Raw genomic sequence first — 19546 nt, forward strand, 5'->3', positions numbered from 1 at the left:
AAGCCCTCTTGGGGGGTTTCCCTCTAGGATAAATTGGCATAACGTGACCCAATCCATTAATAAATGTGGTGTGATATAAGCATGATATAAGTCTGATATACAGACATGATAAACCATCCATTTCAGAGAAACACTCGCAGTTTCATGCCTTGAAATTTGGAAGAAAGGACATCTAAGAGGTTGGAAACATGCACAATGCTCTCACTGCTAGAATATTTGTGTTACCTTCCTTTGTAGGTTTTCGTTTCACTTGCTTCACAGCTTTGGCCTCTAAAATGTGGTGAATAAGTAGGGTCAATAGTAATCATAATTTAATTTCTCATGAATAATAATCAAAAATTGGTCTTATAAGATGAATTTCAAGTATACATGCAATCATTAATGTGGTACAAAAAATGAGGCAGTAGCTCCCCAAAAAGAATGGCTGTTATACCCTTACATTTACTGCTACTTTTTGGACAATATCATCTTAAGATGTTGGAGAGTCCAGGTGAAAATATAATTAATGTGACCCAAGCACTAACATTGAAATAGTTAATGTCTCATTGAGGTGAATATCTCATCACCTGATTACGGTCTAGTTCTGCTCCTATCTCAAAACTACCATTGCCATCCACCTCTTTCAAAAGGAGTTAAACAACAAAGAACAAAGAAAGTTACAGCACAGGAACAGGCCCTTCGGCCCTCCAAGCCTGCGCCGATCCAGATCTTCTATCTAAACCTGTCACCTATTTTCCAAGGATCTGTATCCCTCTGCTCCCTGCCCATTCATGTATCTGTCTTGATGCATCTTAAATGATGCTATCGTGCCCACCTCTTCCACTTCCGCTGGCAAAGCGTTCCAGGCACTCACCACTCTCTGCATAAAAAACTTTCCACACATATCTCCCTTAAATCTCCCCCCCTCATGTTGAAATCATGACCCCTAATAATTGAGTCCCCCACTCTACGAAAAAGCTTCTAGCTATCCACCCTGTTTATACCTCTGATGATTTTGTAGACCTCATTCAGGTCCCCCCGCAACCTCCGTCTTTCTAATGTAAATAATCTTAATCTACTCGACCTCTCTTTACAGCTAGTGCCCTCCATACCAGGCAACATCCTGGTGAAGTTGGGAAGAGATGGCTGAGTTGTTACTGCACATATTTAATACTACATGTTATAAAAGGTGTAATGGAGAAAAGATTGATGGAGGGCAAGTTTAAACCCTCCGTTGAAGAAGGGGAACAGAACAAGTCCAGAGAAAAATTGACTATTTAGCATCACAATGATGATAGAAAAAAAAGTGGAAAAAATCCTGAGATGGATTTGCTAGTCTGAAAACTGCTAAGAAGAAGGAATTTCAATTGTAGGACCAATCAATTGGTCACAATGTTGACAAGTTCATTTGATGATGTGAAATTTCCCCTTATTGTGGTTTTAGATAAATTGAAATTCAATGTGATAGGTTTGCCTGGGGGGATGTAAACATAGTAGAATTATTAACACATTTCTAGCCAAAAGGCCTTACCTATTTTACATGATCAACCTTTGACAAAATGATGCCATGCGTGTGAAATGACAGCTGCTGCTGAACTTTACTCTTGTTAGCATTTCCTGCCATCCACCAAGTGCAACAAACATGCTGATTCTGCCAGTTAATCAGCAAAGCTCAAGTGTTCAGGGAAGCAAGTTTGATAGATTTTCATTTGAATGTTAATTTGCTGTTTAAGCCAGTCATTCTTAGTCAACTGCTTTGATATTGAAAATTTATAAAATGTGTTTTACAAGATAGGTCTGTGCAGATATAAACTGCATTTATTTTCATTTTCTTTCCATTGAAGTGTATAAGATTATTACAGCTCAGAATGCTAATCCATTCATCCTCAGATCTTCTAGTAATTATTGCTTCTAATACTGGAAGGAGGGAGATAATGCAAGGTTAGTAACACTCTTAAATATCTCATTTGTTGAAGTTTGTGTTACCTTCTTTTGTAGCTTTTGGCTTTAGTTGCTTCATGGATGTTTTCTCTAAATATTAGGTGAAGAATTGAATTGGGTTCAATATTAATTATTCTTTCATTGCACTTGAACATTTTTCGTATTAGTCTCATAAGATGTACATTCAAAATTTTAAATGCATGCACAACATCTCGTGTGATAACATATGGACATTTTTTTTGGAACTGTCCTGTTTGTGCACACAGTGGGAATAAAATAGTTTAGTCCCACCAAATTATTGCTGCTCTTATAGGCAGTCTGGTTTTGATGGACCTAAATGCTGTTGGGAATCTCATAGGGCTGTGTTTTACAGAGCATCACAGTCCTTGCCCATCCAGCCAAAAATCCAGAGGTCGGATGGCAGAGTCCTGATCACAAACCCAATGAGTGCTCTGCACTATGTTAACATTTGGAAACAGCATTAATTACTTTAAGGTGAGGCTTCTGTCCCCATCACAGGAGCACTCCACAACTTACAGAGTTACCAGTCAGAAAGCCCTGCTAGTGTCACTGCTTGTTCATGCTGGATAGCCCTCAATGCCAACATGCCCAAACTGACAGATAAATCCAGGGTTGGGGTTCACAGTGAGGTGGGTCAGTCAGAATGAGGGAGTGAGTGACAGAGGGGTGTTGGTTGTATATTTTTGGTGTTGCATTAAAAAGATTGATGCCCTTGTGGGTTGGTGTCTCCAGTTGTTTGAGGATACCCTGTGGAATGTTCCCACAACTTTCCCTAAGCCAGCCCACAAAGCTAAAACTGCTCATACTTCCTGGATAGATACTGGTGATTGGTGGATGAGGCTTTTGATAGACACAAAGATCAGAAGTATTCATGGAGTTTTGGGAAAGTTACCTACCTCCTGCCTTCAAACCCACCAGTAGAACAATGTAAAATCTAGTTCATGAATACAAAGAAAATGTTCAAGTGAAATCATTTAGATTTCAGCCCAACAATACTTTTAAATGGATCACCAATTGATCAATGATCGTGATCAATACTAGGAATGGCAAATTTCCATTCAGAACAAAACAATTATTGCAGATAGAATAGAAGGTGTATACCCACACTTAGTAAAACTAAACCCACTTATTTTTGATTTAATTTCATAGGAAACAAAAACTATGCTTAAGGAGCTAAGCGGCAATGCATGTTGCTTAAGAACAAAGATCCTGGCAAGGCAACATCTCTTTAAGGGCTGTTATATTCCTATAAGGAAAAAGATATTTAGTGTAGTAATCATTGAATTTAGAAAGAAGAGATTTAAAAAGTAGGAAAATCTATATGAATCCAAAAATTACTTCAGAACTTAAATCTGGCATGTGTTTATTTTAAACTGAGCTCGCCCTTGTCCTCCTAGTGAAGAAGGGCCAAAATAGGCAAGCTGGTCTGTGACAAACCAGTGATGAAATGTGCATTGATGCTGATGCTCATGAGCAGACCAAATGGGAGATTCTCAGATCAAGTTGCTTTGCAGTACAACAACTTGAAAGGTGTATTGATCTTGGCATGTTTTTATTTTATTCTGAGGCACCGAAGTTATGGTTTTGACCTCTGCACACAGATGGCGTACAAAGCTTGGTCAATCTTTTCTGTAGCGTCTTTTCTTTCCGGGCAACTGAAGGGCAATTGTTCTGTAGGTTGTACAAGTACTTTACACCATTATGTAAATATGTTGAAACATGTGAATTGTTACTACAGAAAGTTAGACCCCAATTTTTGTTGCTGGGTTGGCTACACATGTGGAAGAACTCTTGGTGTGTAAGTCACAGGAGGAAACCTAGGAAGGGATGACTATAGGGCAGCAGACAATGCAAGGTGGGCCAACAGCCTGGCTCAGGGGTCCAGCTCTGTGTCCAAAGATTAAAATAAAAACATACATTTTTAAAAAATCATTCCTCTAACACTTCATGCTCCATACATTCCAAATATGCCCTTATCTCCTGGTGCCTAATACCCCCTTTGCCAACTTATTTCCTCTCATCATATCCCATCACTTCCTATTTCTAGTGACCATGCTTTCCACTGCGCCTACTGTACCAACATCCCTATTATTGACAAGTATCCATGCCCTATTATTGACAAGTATCCATGTACACAAGAAAAAAATATAAAATCCTATAAATTAATCAAGACACATTGGGCAAAACATTTCCAGCCTCTGATTAACGCAGGAGTTGGCAAAACAGTTGGGAAAATAGGGTGCAATCTTCAGAAGTGAGATTCTCAATGTCACGAGAAAAGCTTCTGAATCAAATCTCAAGTGAGCAGCAGCAAGAGATACAGGAATTGAAATGAAAATTAGAACAGAGGTGGAAAAGTTATTGAAACAACTTGAGGAGTTGAAGCAAGGATACATAAAAGAATCAAAGAAATGAGTAGAAAGGAAGAAATAGCGTAGCCGAATCCAATTTATTGAAAATCTGTCTGTCAATAATCCACAGCAGTGTGACCATCTGAGAAAAAAAAGAATTTCTGCAGCACAGCAGAGCTGAGGAAGCAGAACAGCAGTGTGCAGACCTGAAAATAGCTTGTCACTGTGTGGTCAGAAGTCTTGAAGACAGTATCGGGGGGGGGGGGGAGTCGTGGCCAGTATCAGGGTAACATGGGCAGTCTACGGAAGGCCCTGTGGTGAATAAAAAGGCACTGCGTGAAATGGTGATGAGGCCAATATTAGTGATCTCAAGAAGAAAGGAAAGTTCATGATACAGGACATTCAAGTAGATAGCCCCACCCAAGATCCACTGTAATTATCTACCAAAGTCTCCTTTGATGCAGATCCAACATCAGCTTGGTGAAAACAGGCAAGAACACAAACAGGAAGTTGAGCACAAATATGTGCTACCATATAATCCCTACCAAATATGGGGAGGGGGGGCTCTGAAAAAAACTTCCCAAATTACACTTTGTGAAGGATCTATGAAGGTATTTCCAGGAATTGGATCAGATAGCTACACTTCATAATTTGGATGGGGAGGGGGAATCAGCAAGTGTTGTTATTTACCTTATCCAGTAGTCTGTTTGCTCCCTTCCCGTTGCATCTAAACAGGGAACAGGGGAAAATATTGCACTTCAAAATAATGTGATAGTTGCTTGTGGGTAGCATTTTGGAACACCAACCAAGCCCTTAGATAATTTTCAGAAAGGACTGAATGAGTATCCTGTTTATATGCAGATCAAATATGTCCAGCATCCATTGTACCCGGTGTGGCTTCCTCTACATTGAGGAAACCAAGTGGAGGCTTGGGGACCGCTTTGCAGAACACCTCCGCTCAGTTCGCAATAAACAACTGCACCTCCCAGTCGCGAACCATTTCCACTCCCCCTCTCATTCTTTAGACGACATGTCCATCATGGGCCTCCTGCAGTGCCACAATGATGCCACCCGAAGGTTGCAGCAACAGCAACTCATATTCCGCTTGGGAACCCTGCAGCCCAATGGTATCAATGTGGACTTCACCAGCTTCAAAATCTCCCCTTCCCCCACTGCATCCCAAAACCAGCCCAGTTCGTCCCCTCCCCCCACTGCACCACACAACCAGCCCAGCTCTTCCCCTCCACCCACTGCATCCCAAAACCAGTCCAGCCTGTCTCTGCCTCCCTAACCTGTTCTTCCTCTCACCCATCCCTTCCTCCCACCCCAAGCCGCACCTCCATCTCCTACCTACTAACCTCATCCCACCTCCTTGACCTGTCCATCCTCCCCAGACTGACCTATCCCCTCCCCACCTCCCCACCTATACTCTCCTCTCCACCTAGCTTCTTTTCTCTCCATCTTCGGTCCGCCTCCCCCTCTCTCCCTATTTATTCCAGTTCCCTCACCCCATCCCCCTCTCTGATGAAGGGTCTAGGCCCGAAACGTCAGCTTTTGCGCTCCTGAGATGCTGCTGGGCCTGCTGTGTTCATCCAGCCTCACATTTTATTATAAGATGACCATTCCTGATGTTCCCAAACACAGAAATGACCTTACAGATGTTGCCTTAACTCACTGGTTGTGGACTCTGATAACACCAATCCCTCTCAGATATGACAGTTGCATCTGAGGAATTATACTCTACAGCCACTAATAAGATAGAAAGTGCTACTGGTGAAGAAAATGAGTCTTTGTTTTGAAAAGAGATAATGGGACAAGCAATTGAGGCCAGAACAGAAGCCAATGGGTAAAAAAAAATGATAAGCACAAAGCTTTACCATCAAGGCATGGAAGCAAAATAGAGGGGCCAGTGAGGCCCCTGGAGCAGAAGAGGAATGCTACAATTGTAGCAAGAATGGCACTTAAAGTGAATCGCAGGGGCCCAAGGAAATCTTCCCCAATAAATGGAGGGAGAAAAAGGCTTATTTGACGTTCAAAAGGCAAGAAGAACTATGCCAAGAGGTAGCTGACGTTTGAGCACAAATGGGAAAGCTGATACAGAGTGGAGAGTGCACCTCTCCCTCTGCTTTGTTCCTGGTAATAATCTCAAGGAGTTGTGTCCATCCAAATACCCGTGTCTGATAGCATATGACAAATAGGGAAGATCCTGTGTCCATAAGTGTCTGGGTAGGGAACAGGTTATATATAGTAAACGTCACAAACCTCACATAGTGATCCATTCATGAAAACCTTGGTATTGTTCATCTCCACTAGATGACCATAGCAACTGGAGAGTTTCATGGGTGATTCAGTAATAGGGCTGATACCAAAACCTTTGAGTCTAAGGATTGGGCACCTACAGACTCAATGGTAATGTATATTAACAAGAAGGGGGATACCGAACTAAGGAGGTTTTAGGAGCAGATTGGCTCTCTGCTAACGGTGTGGCAGTGCATAAGCCCTGTCTCCAGGGAGGAGCAGTGGAAGAACCAAGGATTGTAATAATTCCTTATCCAGGGGAAAGTTGGGATGTGTAGCAGCATTGAAACCATATGATTTGCAGAAATTCTTAGTGAAGCTACTGATGTGGCACTAGAAGATGGTTCAGGAAAATGTTGATGACAGGTGGAAATGCAATTGACCCATGAAGGCACAGGTGTGGGATAGCCAGAAAGTGAGAGGATCTGGGAATGTATTACAGTGCTGGAATCATGGCTGATGTGGCTGAGTGACCGTGAGCTCAAAATTATTCATTCCTAAATTGACGCACAACTGGAGAAATCGGGCTTGCGGAAAACTGGTCAAACTAAATTAAACAGCAGCCAGAAGATTTTGGTTACAAAGAATAGTGGAAACCAAGATGCAAAAGGTTACATAGGTTCTAGGGGAACCAGTTACAACCAGTTTGAGGGCTGTGTACTAGAAAAGTGTTGACCTGACATTCTGGCATCTTGTTTGTCTGAGTATGTGCATTTTACACCTCCTGGTACAGCAACAGTAAAGGGTGTTGGCAGGACCCCTTTGGATGTTTAGAACCCAGTTTATAGAAGATCATAGAATCCCTACAGTGTGGAAACAGGCCCTTCAGCCCAACAGGTCCACACTGACCCTCAGGGCATCCCACTCAGACCCTTGCCCTGTAACCCACCTAATTTACACATCGCTGGACACTACGGGCAATTTAGCATGGCCGATCCACCTATCCTGCACATCTTTGGACTGTGGGAAGAAAGCGGAACATGCAGAGGAAACCCACGCAGACACGGGGAGGATGTGCAAACTCCATATAGACAGTCGCCTGGGGTTGGAATGACCCCATTATGACCCCATTGTCCAAACGCCACAAAGCATTCTGGAATTCCAGAGGCGAGGGGAGATTAAAAACACACGCCTGGTCACTACCCCCTCAGGGAAGACTCATAGCAAGATCCATGGCAGAAGATTGTGCGGCATCCCAAGACAATCCAGGAGGAGACCCACCTTGACCTGCAAGACCTACATTTGCTGAAAAGAGCCAGCTTTATTTTGGAGGGGAAGAAGATTCCAATGGCCCAGCAGTGCATCATTGTGGGTATTTATCTTTCTCACATGGATAGAGTTAGATAGAGAATAAAGATTGTGGGAATTTGGGAAATGCTCACAATGTTTTAATCAGGAAAATTTTGTCAATAAAATTGTATTCAACTACTAATTGCATCCCATGTCCTTTTGCCTGCCTCACTGATGAGCAAATTGCTTTTAATCCATACATTATTGAAGTGTCCAAAGCAGGGTCAATATTTTGAATAAGGTTGGACATGGGGGCTCATGTGAAAGGATGTTTGGACCTTCTAGAGAATAACCCTGGACTCCAGATGTGCAAAATGTGCTACATTTTTGAGCTGTGCCAGTATCAAACTGATCATTGTCTGGAGACTGTATAGTGTCAAGGGTAGGAGGCATAGGTTCTTCATATGTACAGTGTGTAAAACAGCCTGCTTCACCGTAAAATAAAATAGCTAGCCCTCATGGAATAATGAGAAGCTGAGATAGAACAGATTGATTGCGTGTTCTGTCAGGTCTTTGGACAAGTCCACATAAAAGGATCTCTTGTGATGGTGAGCATTATATGACTAAGATTCATGCAGAATTCTGTACTGTTTCTAGTGTATATTCCATTGTTTAGAACAGCCTTGGGTTATTCAGATCCACTCGATGGACCAGAGAAAGTGGGAATAAAAGCCAACAGACTCACTGTACCAAGCGTGACTTATATTTCCTTTCCTCATTCTTGTGACTTATAAACGTGTACTGAAAAAGGAAAATAGGCTCAGCCATACCTGCAGTGTTAGCCTTTGCTGAGCACTGGCAAAAGGGTAGCACTCCCTTGGAAAGGGTTCGAAGATGGGATGATCCCAAAATGAGGCAACCTGGGTCACTCATTTCTTAAATAGCAATGTGCATTTATGAATGCACATTTGCATTTGCAATGTGAGTCAGCCATGCTACTCATGTGCAATGAGAAGCACTTCTTTTTTAGGTTCCCTTCCCACTATGTGCATGGTGAAAGGCAACTCCTGGCTGGTAGCGCTTGCAGGGCATCAGGAATCTTGGGCCCTCAAAGTGGTGAGTACTTCTATTTCGGGTGAGAAGGAATATGGGATTAGTGGCTACAATACAGGCATGGTGCCAAGCTGATGAAGCAAGCTTTGGAGAACAGCATGAAAAAGTTCGTTTGGGCTCACAGAGAAAACTTCCCAAATTTGACACAGGTGATTTCCGATAGAATTCAGCTTATTTTGCTCAGGGTTTTCATCTTTCACTCATTAGAACAATTGGTATGAAATACCACCATAAAGAGGACACAACAGATATAATATATGCGAGGAAAGTGCAGAACAGTTGACAAAGGGGGTTTGAATAGAATGGACATTGCCATATAGAATACACTAGCTAACTGTCAGGCATTGTTTAAACAGGCAGCCAAAAGCTGGTTCATCAAGGCACTGCCCTGAGAAATGAACCACAGAATGGTTGCTACCTATGTTGTTGAACTAAAACAGGTATAGTGGGCATGTATGTTGTTTCTTTTTGCAAAATACAAAGCCCATGTGGTAATATGTCTATCTTCCAGTAAGCACAAACGCACCACACTTCAAGCACAACTGACAACCTATTCACATACTCGGGACTATTTGGCAAATATTGTCCAATTTTGAAAACAAACCTAATGTTAATCTCTGTTGTCAGTTTTGAGAGTGTGAGATTATTGGGGATCATCAGTACATTACTTATTGCAAACTGTCAAAGGGATACGCTGTTTGATGTGACACACTGGTCGGCAAACAGAGAGGGCATACCTAGCATCACACTGGCACTGAATTTCACATACCATATTACTCCCTTGTGTTACAGGAAGAACGTCTCTGACTGGGCAGCAACATGGAATTAGTAATTATTAATTCTACCAGATTAACTTAATTTGCAACTGTTTGCAACTCCTCAGAAAATCCTACCCAATGAAGATACATTACTAAAAGATCAATGCAATTACTCACAAAAGACCTTCCAGCAGAAGCAACAATTTACCTATAATTTGCTCAATATTCTCACGCTGCAGCCGCTTCTACATTGTGAGTTAAATCAGGACACTTGGGTCCTCGGTGTGAACTGACCTTTCAATCATTTCTTACGTTAATTATTTACCCATTCCAATCTGTTTTCCAAGAACTCATACTTTACTCTAATGAAGTTTACAAAACGTTCAAGTAACTGTAGCTCATCACTTGATTACAATCTTGTTTATTTTTATTTCCCATTTTCCCCTCAGAGGCAGTTTTCCACATCTTTACCTCGCTTCTTTCCTTCTGGAATCCAGTGTCGATCAGCAAATGATGATGGGGTGATAAGAATACGACCTGGTGAGACTTAAGCTATCAACAATGGAGTTTTAGATATTGGAGATTTGTAGACAAGCCAGTTGATCATTTCAGGTAGACAAGTCTGAAGGTAAGAAAGGAATGGTTGGGGGTTCAAGCATTAGATGAGCTGAGGCAGGGTTGAAGGTGGCCGTAGTTGGTCTTGGTGGTAAAAAATAAAAAAGAGAAAGATTTGTTTCTGGGTTTTTCATACGATTGTCCTACCAATAATAGTCCGCCACTTCAATTTTTAAAAATGTATGCCCCTCAACTCTTATATAATTTGTGAGCAGATACTTCAATTGCTTACAAAGTATTAATTATTATGTTGAATGTGTATGTAACATTTCTGTCTCATTGTGTTTTTTTTCTTACCTTTTGTTGTGGCTTCTGGGCTTGATTTTGCTTTCTTCAGCTTTTCTGGCTCTGTAGACAATATAAGACCATACATTAGTCATGAATATACATTTCATATGTAATCTCCAGTAATAATCATCTGAATTAGAATCCACTGTAAACGGTCAAACTCAGTCCCATTCATCATAAAATTGGCAACAATATTTGATGCACTAGGGGTCTTGACAGTGGAACCAGATAAAATATGCACTTGGCCATTGTTAATATTTTGGGAGTTTTTTTAACAAGCTAAATTCCTGTAACAGCTTGAAGAAATTTAATATAAAAAGCACTGAAATTTCCACAGGCTTGCTACTCAGGTGGGTATGCATCAAATGAATACAATTTTTACAAAGGTACATCCTCAAATACAACTTCCTCTTTTTTTTTTACAAAAGATAGACAGACACAATATTCCAATAGAAACATTCCTTAAAAAAGGTGATCAGAAAATGTATGCTGTTACTGAGCTTTAGCAAGGCAGAGCAATATTGAGTGCACCTTGGTCTTAGCTGTTCAGATGTTGGAGTTGTTTCAGTAATAATTTTTAAGCTAACCACTTTATGTCAAAAATATTTAATTTTTCATGAATTTACGTATGATTAACTTACTGGTTTGAGTTATCTGGGAACTTCATTGCTTGCCCTATTTATCCATAGCTGATGTTTATTTCCTTCCCTCACTACTGACTAATTCCTATTCATATTATTCCTGTCATGTCACTTTTTGTGGACAAATCCACATATTCTAGTTGTAAAATCATTCCACGACACTCCAAAAATTGATTTTCTGTTCATTTTCATCTTGGGCCAGTGCAATTACCAGCATGAATGGTGAGATAAACACCTTCTCAAAGTCAAATCTTGTTGTCATGCAGTGAAACATTACTCACTCTTTCTAATGAATGATCACAGACCTAAAATGTCAACTCCACTTTCTTCTTCGAAGTACTGCCTTACTTACTGAGTATTTCCAGCACTTCCTGTTCTCATTGCACCTAACCAACATCCATGGCATTTTGCTTTTGTAGTCCTTGCAAATCCTCCGAAAATCACCTCCATGCTCTATTACTAGAAGATATCAGTGTTTGTGTGTTGCATTTCCCAGCATACTAACAAATGAATAAACTTTCTGTCAATAATAGCCACTCACACAGTCAACAATCTTCAGTTTGCTGCAACTGAAATGTCTGGATTTTAAAAGGGAAATCCTGTAAATATTTATGCAAAGGTACTGAGAATACAATTGAGTAAATGTAATTATGTAGGTTTTCAAAAGGCTTTCAAGAATTGGTCCTCAATTGTCAAATTAATAAGATCAGGAAAAATTAAGTCAGGATCTAGTTGTTGCTGGTATCAAGGCAGAGTGCAGAGAACGGTAATAATATAGTTATTCAGGATGGCAAGAGATAAGAGCTGTGTTCCACAAAGATGAGTGCTGGGATCATAGCTTCTTCTAACTTACAATATGAATTTGGGCTCTGGAATCAAAACACAAATTATGATGTCACAGATGACACTAAATTTCAAGTTGCAGGGCACAGTTAATACTGAGGTGGACCACAACAAATTCCAGGAAGATATCAATAAACTTGAGGAATGGCAAATCATTGACAAATAAAGTTGAACACAGCTAATTGTGAGGGAGCACATTTTTGGTCAGCAAAATAGGGAGATCACTTATTACTTGGAAGGTGCAAGTTCAGGTGGGGTAGACTATCAGAGGGTTCTCAAATTACAATTACATCAATCACAAAATTTGTGTCACAAATTAACAACCAAAAAACCAAGCACAAAGCAACCACTTTAAATTTCTCGAATAATAGGACTGAAGATTAGGAAATCTATGCTAAACTCGCAACAAGCTTTAGTTAGAGCATACTTATAACATTATGTACAGTCTGGTTCTAATATGATACAAATGATATATAGACAATGAAGCACATGTAAAGAAGACTTACAAGGGCAACACTTCAAAAATATATGTATGTATGTATCAAAAAGAATTGGCAGGCTGGGTCTTATTTCCTTGGAAATAAAGAAGCTGAGACATGACCTAATGAAGGTTGTAAAAATTATTGAAGATTTCAATAAAGACTTACAGAGACACTGTATTGGCTTGACCGGAAGAGAATCTCTACAGGCTATCAATACAAGGCAGTCAGTAAGAAATTCAAAAGAAACTTTTTCACCCAAGGAGTGATAAGAATGTGGAACATACTATAATTTGAAGGAAATAGTATGGACACATTTAAGGGCAATACAGACCATTGTAGAATGGAGAAGGGAATAACTCATTACAATGATAGAAAAAACAATGAGAAGACACCCAAGTGTAGAGTAAACAGTGGCTTTGGACTGGTTAGGCTGCTTAGTCATTTTCTGTGTAACCCTATCCAAAATTACAGTCTGAACTAATGTGACTGTTTCGTTGGGCAACAACGTAAAGGAATACAGAGTAAAAACAGTTAAACTAAGTTAAAGTACATCAGCTCATGGGGCAAGGTCACCTAACTGTCCTTCCATGTTCTTACACTGACTGTAACATCTGTGGTTACAATGAAGAAATGGAAACTTCTTTAATTCTTAAATAAGCAATAAAAAACACTTTAAAACATGTAGCTGGTTAAAAGAAAAACTCTGGTGAGGGAAAGCATTAAATGGAAGCACAAAAAAATGCATTCCACAGCTAACCATGATTCTCTGCAATTTCTGGAACAAAAACAAAGTTGCTGAAAAAGCTCAGCAGATCTGGCAGTATCTGTGAAGGAAAAAACAGTTAACATTTTGGGTCCGGTGACCCTTCCTCAAACCCTTCCTCTGCAATTTCTTTTGGTTTTAGACATTTTTTCTTGGATTAAAACAAGGTACATGTCTGGCTGCAAACAATCAGTGATACTTTATTGTGGGTCATATGGTTTCTTTCAATCCTGAGGAATTAATCTGGATCCAGCAATTGATAATCTTTTTATTTTCCCTGAATTCATCTTTTCTGATGGAGAGCTCGTGCACAATTCCGTAAAACATTGCTCTGGTTTTGCTAATCCCTCAGCTCTATTGAAGCCTACATTTCTTCTTTGGAGGAAACTGCAGATAAACTGACAGCAGTCCCATTTTTAAAAAAATGCTGTTTTCTGTATGCAAAGCATAATTAATAAAATTATCATTCAGTGCACATTAATACATTTTGTCACATTTTAAATTATTCACTACATTAACATTTTCTGCCAAAAGGTCTGCAAGATCAAGCTGCCTCTGCATATAATCTGGTACTTATCATAATGACTTCATACAAGGGCAGACATTATCATTCTCACTTATCCCTCAGTAATGCACTGAAATTCAAAGCATTTTGAGTTATACTTGGAAATATTGTAGAAATGGTAGGAACAGCTTTATCCAGATGGTAATTTGCTCATTTTAATAAGCTGGTAAAAAAGATAGGTTTTGCTGTTTTTCTTGGGTCGACAGACCTGGCACATAAAGAAAGTTTCATATCATAAAGCTGTACAGCCCAGCTCATCCCCTCCCCCCACTGCATCACAAAACCAGCCCAGCTCGTCCCCGCCACCCTAACCTGTTCCTCGTCTCACCTATCCCCTCCTCTCACCTCAAGCCGCATCTCCATCTCCCAACTACCAACCTCATCCCACCTCCTTGACCTGTCCATCCTCCCCAGACTGACCTATCCCCTCCCCACCGCCCCACCTATACTCTCCTCTCTACCTATCTTCTCCTCTATCCATCTTCGGTCCACCTCCCCGTCTCTCCCTATATATTTCAGAACCCTCTCCCCATCATCTTCTCTGATGAAGGGTCTAGGCCCAAAATGTCAGCTTTTGTGCTCCTGAGATGCTGCTTGGCCTTGCTGTGTTCATCCAGCTTCACACTTTGTTATCTTAAGCTGCACAGCAATCTGTTTTTCCATATTTGAACAAAGTCCCAGGGAACGAATTTGATAAAATTGTCTTTTTTTTCCTCTCTCACTCTCCCACAGTGATCATTCATGCAGTAAATTGGATACCCTCATTCCAGTTCAAAAGGTATATCTATTGCACAAACTTCTCTAATTAAACATCCATTGATGCCAACAAGCAAAATCATGCAAACTGGTGACAGGATACTGACAGTGATAAGGAATTTTGGTCAATTTCCTGGTGTTTGCTTCTGTGAGCATAGGGAAGAGTGTTTAAGTTAGAGGGCATCTCTAGGATTGTTAGATATTGATACAGGTTAAAAGAAGTGAAAACCTGGTATTCCCCAGGACAGACATTCTTCACATTTATGAGCCCAATTTCAGATATGAATTGAATGTATAGTTAAATTCTTTCCCTTAACCAATCATCATACCTGATGACGAAATATGTGTCTTTTTCTCATGTACGACTTTTGACTCTGTTGGACAACAATGGAAGAGTTAATTTTTTTTGATAAATTGCAATTATTTCAGTGTATTTGTCCATGATAATATACCCAAAGTATTATATTTTGTTCAACGTCTGTGTATAGATTTCATATTGTAACAGTCCACAAAGTCCACTATGGAAAGTTATAGATAATGATGCAAAGTCTGACCAAATTTCAACTGATCCTTCATCTTAGCTGTCTACAATTGCTGAAGACATACTGTCAGCACATTGTATCAATCTGAATAATAAAACTTCAGTGTGCAAACATAATTGTATTAACCAACATCTAGATCTTACCCATAAATCAATAATGTTGGATTATTTGATTAGCTTTAAGTTTGAAGTTAATTAAGCAAATATGCTGACACATGTCCACTAGAATAGAGTAGGAATTTCAAAACTCGTCTCGCTTAGAGATTTCCATACACTAGAGAGAGGGCCCTCTGTAAATATGTGAATATTAAATGTAAACAGAGGCTCAGAGGACAATCTGGAAGCCCAGAGCATTATCCATTTTTTATCATTTTAAATTTCTGCAAATATTCTACAAACAGACCCTCATGTTTTGTATTTAATGCAGATTCATTAAAAACTAAATGTGTGATTTTCCTTATTTAAAGTTCAAAACAAGGTACTGTTTAAATGGTTAACAAACAGGACGCTAGAAAAGCACAGCAAGCCAGGCTGCATCTGGGTGAGGTGAAGTCAATGCTTCTTCAGGGCTGGACGTGAGGGTAGGGGGAGCTGCAGATAAAGAGGGTGGGGGAAGGGTCGCAGAATTGTGGTGATGGGTGGATACCGGTAGTAGGTACAACCAGTATGGTTGATGGGAGGGATGAATCTGGTTGGTAGCTGGAATGGAAGGGAGGAGGCAGAGGGATGGTTGGGAAGGTTTTTTTTTTGAAATTTTGGAACTTAATGTTGAGTCCTCCGGTGCCTAGGATAAAGATAAGGTGTCGTTCCTCAAATTTGCAATCTGATTTGCAGGGACTTAACATTGAGTTATCTAATTTCAAATAACCTTCTCATCCACCCCCAGCTCCCTTTCCAACCTCACCTCCTTCCTTTCTTTCCAGCTACCAGCCAGATTTATCCCTCCCATCGACCAACCAGGCCGTAACTACCACTGGTGTCCACCCATCATCCATTCTGCAACCCTTCAAGCCTCCCCCACCCTTAATCGGCTACTCCCCTTGCCCCATATTCAATTCTGCTGAAGGGTAACACCCGAAACACTGACTGCTCCTCCTCCAGATGCTGCCCGGCTTGCTGTGTTTTTCTAACCTTCCATCTGCCCACCTTAGATTCCAAAATCCACAGTTTACTTGTGTTTCTAACTGTTTAAATGGTTCATTGACATGCAGGGTTTGAAAATATGAAAGCTGGGAAGGCTGGCTACAGCTATAATTGTTTCCCCCCACGGACAAGCTATTAATCTCTGGACATAAACAATGCGTGACGGTATGTGCAAATCTAACTCTAAAAATGGTGCTAAGAAGATATTGTCCAAGCTCAACTATAATGTCAATCACAACTAGGAGATCCCATTTGGAAACATAGAGATAATCTGTGCATGGACCCTGAAGATATGACACAATACTCAATAAATAATTTGCATCAATCTTCACTGTGGGAGATGATGTGCCGGCATAGACATGAGGGTCATGGATTGTGAAATATTAGAATAAATTTACATAGAGAGAAGACACAAATGAGGTTAGCAGCATTACAAATGGATAAATTGACAGGGTCAGATGAGATTATCCCACTGTGAGTGAGGCAAGGGAGAACACTTTTGGAATCCTGATGAAGGGTCTAGGCCCGAAACGTCAGCTTTTGTGCTCCTGAGATGCTGCTTGGCCTGCTGTGTTCATCCAGCTTCACACGTTACTAACAATGGTGATTGTCTGTTCCTGCTCATTCAAAGCTTAGCCCATGTTTACGAGTTATCATCAGCCTTTCTTGTTTTCCTTTCCCTTTCTACTCATGCATGTGGCCATTTTTACAAATAACTCCTTACTTTGGCAACAAATCCATCAGAAAGCAGCTGATTCTGAGAGAAATAGATTAGTGGCAATTGGATCAAGCTGATAGTCAAACGACGCATTTCACTGTAGGAACTCCTACTTTTACAATTCTAATGTTTTCAGTATCAGCCTGTTTGTGGTCTGCTAGACGAGTGGATTATTTAAAAAATAAAGCGAATATCTGGTATATAAATGGGAAAACATGAATTTTATGAAATCCATCGTTCATTTTAAAACCCAATAGAGAAAACAATGCCACTGTCTTGAAAAATATTATTGGTGTCCATTTGTTGCCTGCAATGTAGGAAATGGAGGTCCAATATAGCTAAACAATTAATGTCAGGGCTTTCTACTGAAAACAGATTCACATCAGAAAATCTGTTGCCTGGAACCACACTTATCTTTGATAAGCAGATTAGAGTTTAACAGCATTCTGATTTGAGAGGCTGCTCTATTATTTTCATCAGACTGGATAAGTTTGATCATCAGTCACTTTGAGGTAGGTCACTGTTTGGTCCACCTAACATAATATTTGAGTAAGCGATGACCAGAAACCATTCTACGGGGTTGCAAATTATTGATAAATAATAACTTTCTACTGTAACATTTATGTATTCTCATTAAACATAAGATTAAATGCAATTATTTGCCATTATTGTTAACATAATTTAATCATACAACGTAATATAAAAGGACTGAGTGAAGAGAGAAATGTAAGGATTGTGCTACTGTTCTACACAGATACAGCAGTTTAATTATGATGTTTCATAAGTTGCCTGAACTGACAAAGATCCATGAACTATTCTTGAACGAAGACAACAATGCTACTATTTCAACCAAGAAAACTAAGCCAACTTGTCTAAAGTGTGATTGGCCACTATCATAAAGGAACATGTAGTGACAGAAATGATGGCCACTTGGAGTATGATCTGACTGAGTATAACATTCCTGATTGGTCCATTGTTAACAAACCCAATCAGGGATCCCTAGCTGGCCAATGATAACAGGAGCCTCACAGATTCTCCTCACTCAGCTGGCTAGTCAGTGTCCATGTACTGTGCACGTGTAAATAAAAGGTGACTTGGAGACGGGTTACTGGCCTCTGTGGAGTCATTTCAGAACATTTAAGTGAATCCAATGATCACCAATGTTGTACTGAGTTATGGGCATGGTGCAGATAAAACACCTCAAAGTATTCGATCGGCCATGATCATAAAACAAGATAAACAAAAGAAGAATGTTCCCGATACCAGGAAGCCTAGAAATAGGGATCACAGTTTAAAATACAGGTAAGCCATTTAGGATGAGACAAGAAGACATTTCTTCACCCAGAGAGTGGTGATGTTTAGAACTCTGTCACAGAAATTGTTTGTTTTCAGGAAGGAGTTAGATATAGTTCCTTAGGCTAAAGGGATCAAAGAATGTGGAGTAAAAGCAGAAACATGGTACTGACACAGATAACCAACCACGCTCATGTTGAAGGCAGAGCAGGCTTGAAGGGCTGAATGGCCTACTCCTGTTCCTGTCTTTGATGTATTGAAAGGCAGCACAGTTTTAACAGGCTGAATGATCCACTTCTGTTCCTACAGTACTGTAACAATTTTGCAACTCGAGCTTTTGCTACCATTTAATGTGATCATGCCTGATCTGATCTGGATTCACTCCAAATACTCATATTTGCCCTACTTCTCTGGATGACAAAAATCTATTAATTTCATTTTTAAAATGTACAATGTTCAAGAAGGCAGCTTAGCACCACCTTCTCAAGAGCAACTAAGGATGGACAATACCTGCTCACCAGCCAGCAACTCCCCCATCCCACAAGGGAATACTAAAAAAATCAGACTTTCTTCCAATAGATTTATCTATTTTGCTAACAACATGTTCCAAGGTCTAGAAATTTCCTGTATGCGTAGAAGTGTTTTTCTGTTACGTTCCTCAATCACAATAAGCAAAATCATAACCAGGCCACATATTCACAACTTCACTACAAATAGGAGATAGCAAAAACTGCAGATGCTGGAGTGGAGCTGGAGGAACAAAGCAACCCAGCCAGCATCAGATGAGCAGGAAAGTTAACATTTCAGGTAGGGACCCTTGTTCAGAAAATGCCCGGCTTGCTGTGTTCCTCCAGTTTTACTTCGAACAGGATAGATCTTTCATGACTATGCACTTAAGGACATATTTCTTGCAAATAAATTCTGCCAATAATCTTAAGAACAAATTTGTTAGGCCTAATAACATTTGTAGGAACAGCCAATGTCTTTAGAAAGAGGTCTGCACTGTACTACAATATCTGGTAAGATACAGGTTAAAACAAGGCAAAGGCAGAGTGTTCAGTAAGTGGGGATTTATCATCACACCATAATGTAAACAGTGCCACTAAAAAGCACAGCATAACCTGACATACTTACTTTCCAGTTTGTCTTTAGGTACGAAAAGCAGAAAAAGAAGAAAAATCAATGAGGAGTTTGTGGTTAACTTTAA

The 19546-nt window shown here is 40.1% G+C and overlaps 1 protein-coding gene across 1 annotated transcript in view; it reads right to left on the reverse strand.

Moving 5' to 3' along the window:
- The window catches only part of trdn (triadin), a 433668-nt gene that overhangs the window by 121827 nt on the left and 292295 nt on the right, over window positions 1-19546 (reverse strand). The window contains exons 29-32 of the mRNA XM_059645698.1: window positions 14974-15018; window positions 10604-10654; window positions 1966-2010; window positions 226-270 (exon numbers count right to left, since the gene is read on the reverse strand). Coding sequence (XP_059501681.1) covers window positions 226-270; window positions 1966-2010; window positions 10604-10654; window positions 14974-15018 — 186 coding nt within the window. The remainder of the gene's footprint in view (window positions 1-225; window positions 271-1965; window positions 2011-10603; window positions 10655-14973; window positions 15019-19546) is intronic.

This window comes from Stegostoma tigrinum, chromosome 4 (assembly GCF_030684315.1).
Source record: "Stegostoma tigrinum isolate sSteTig4 chromosome 4, sSteTig4.hap1, whole genome shotgun sequence".
In the NCBI taxonomy this organism is placed as follows: Eukaryota; Metazoa; Chordata; class Chondrichthyes; order Orectolobiformes; family Stegostomatidae; genus Stegostoma; species Stegostoma tigrinum.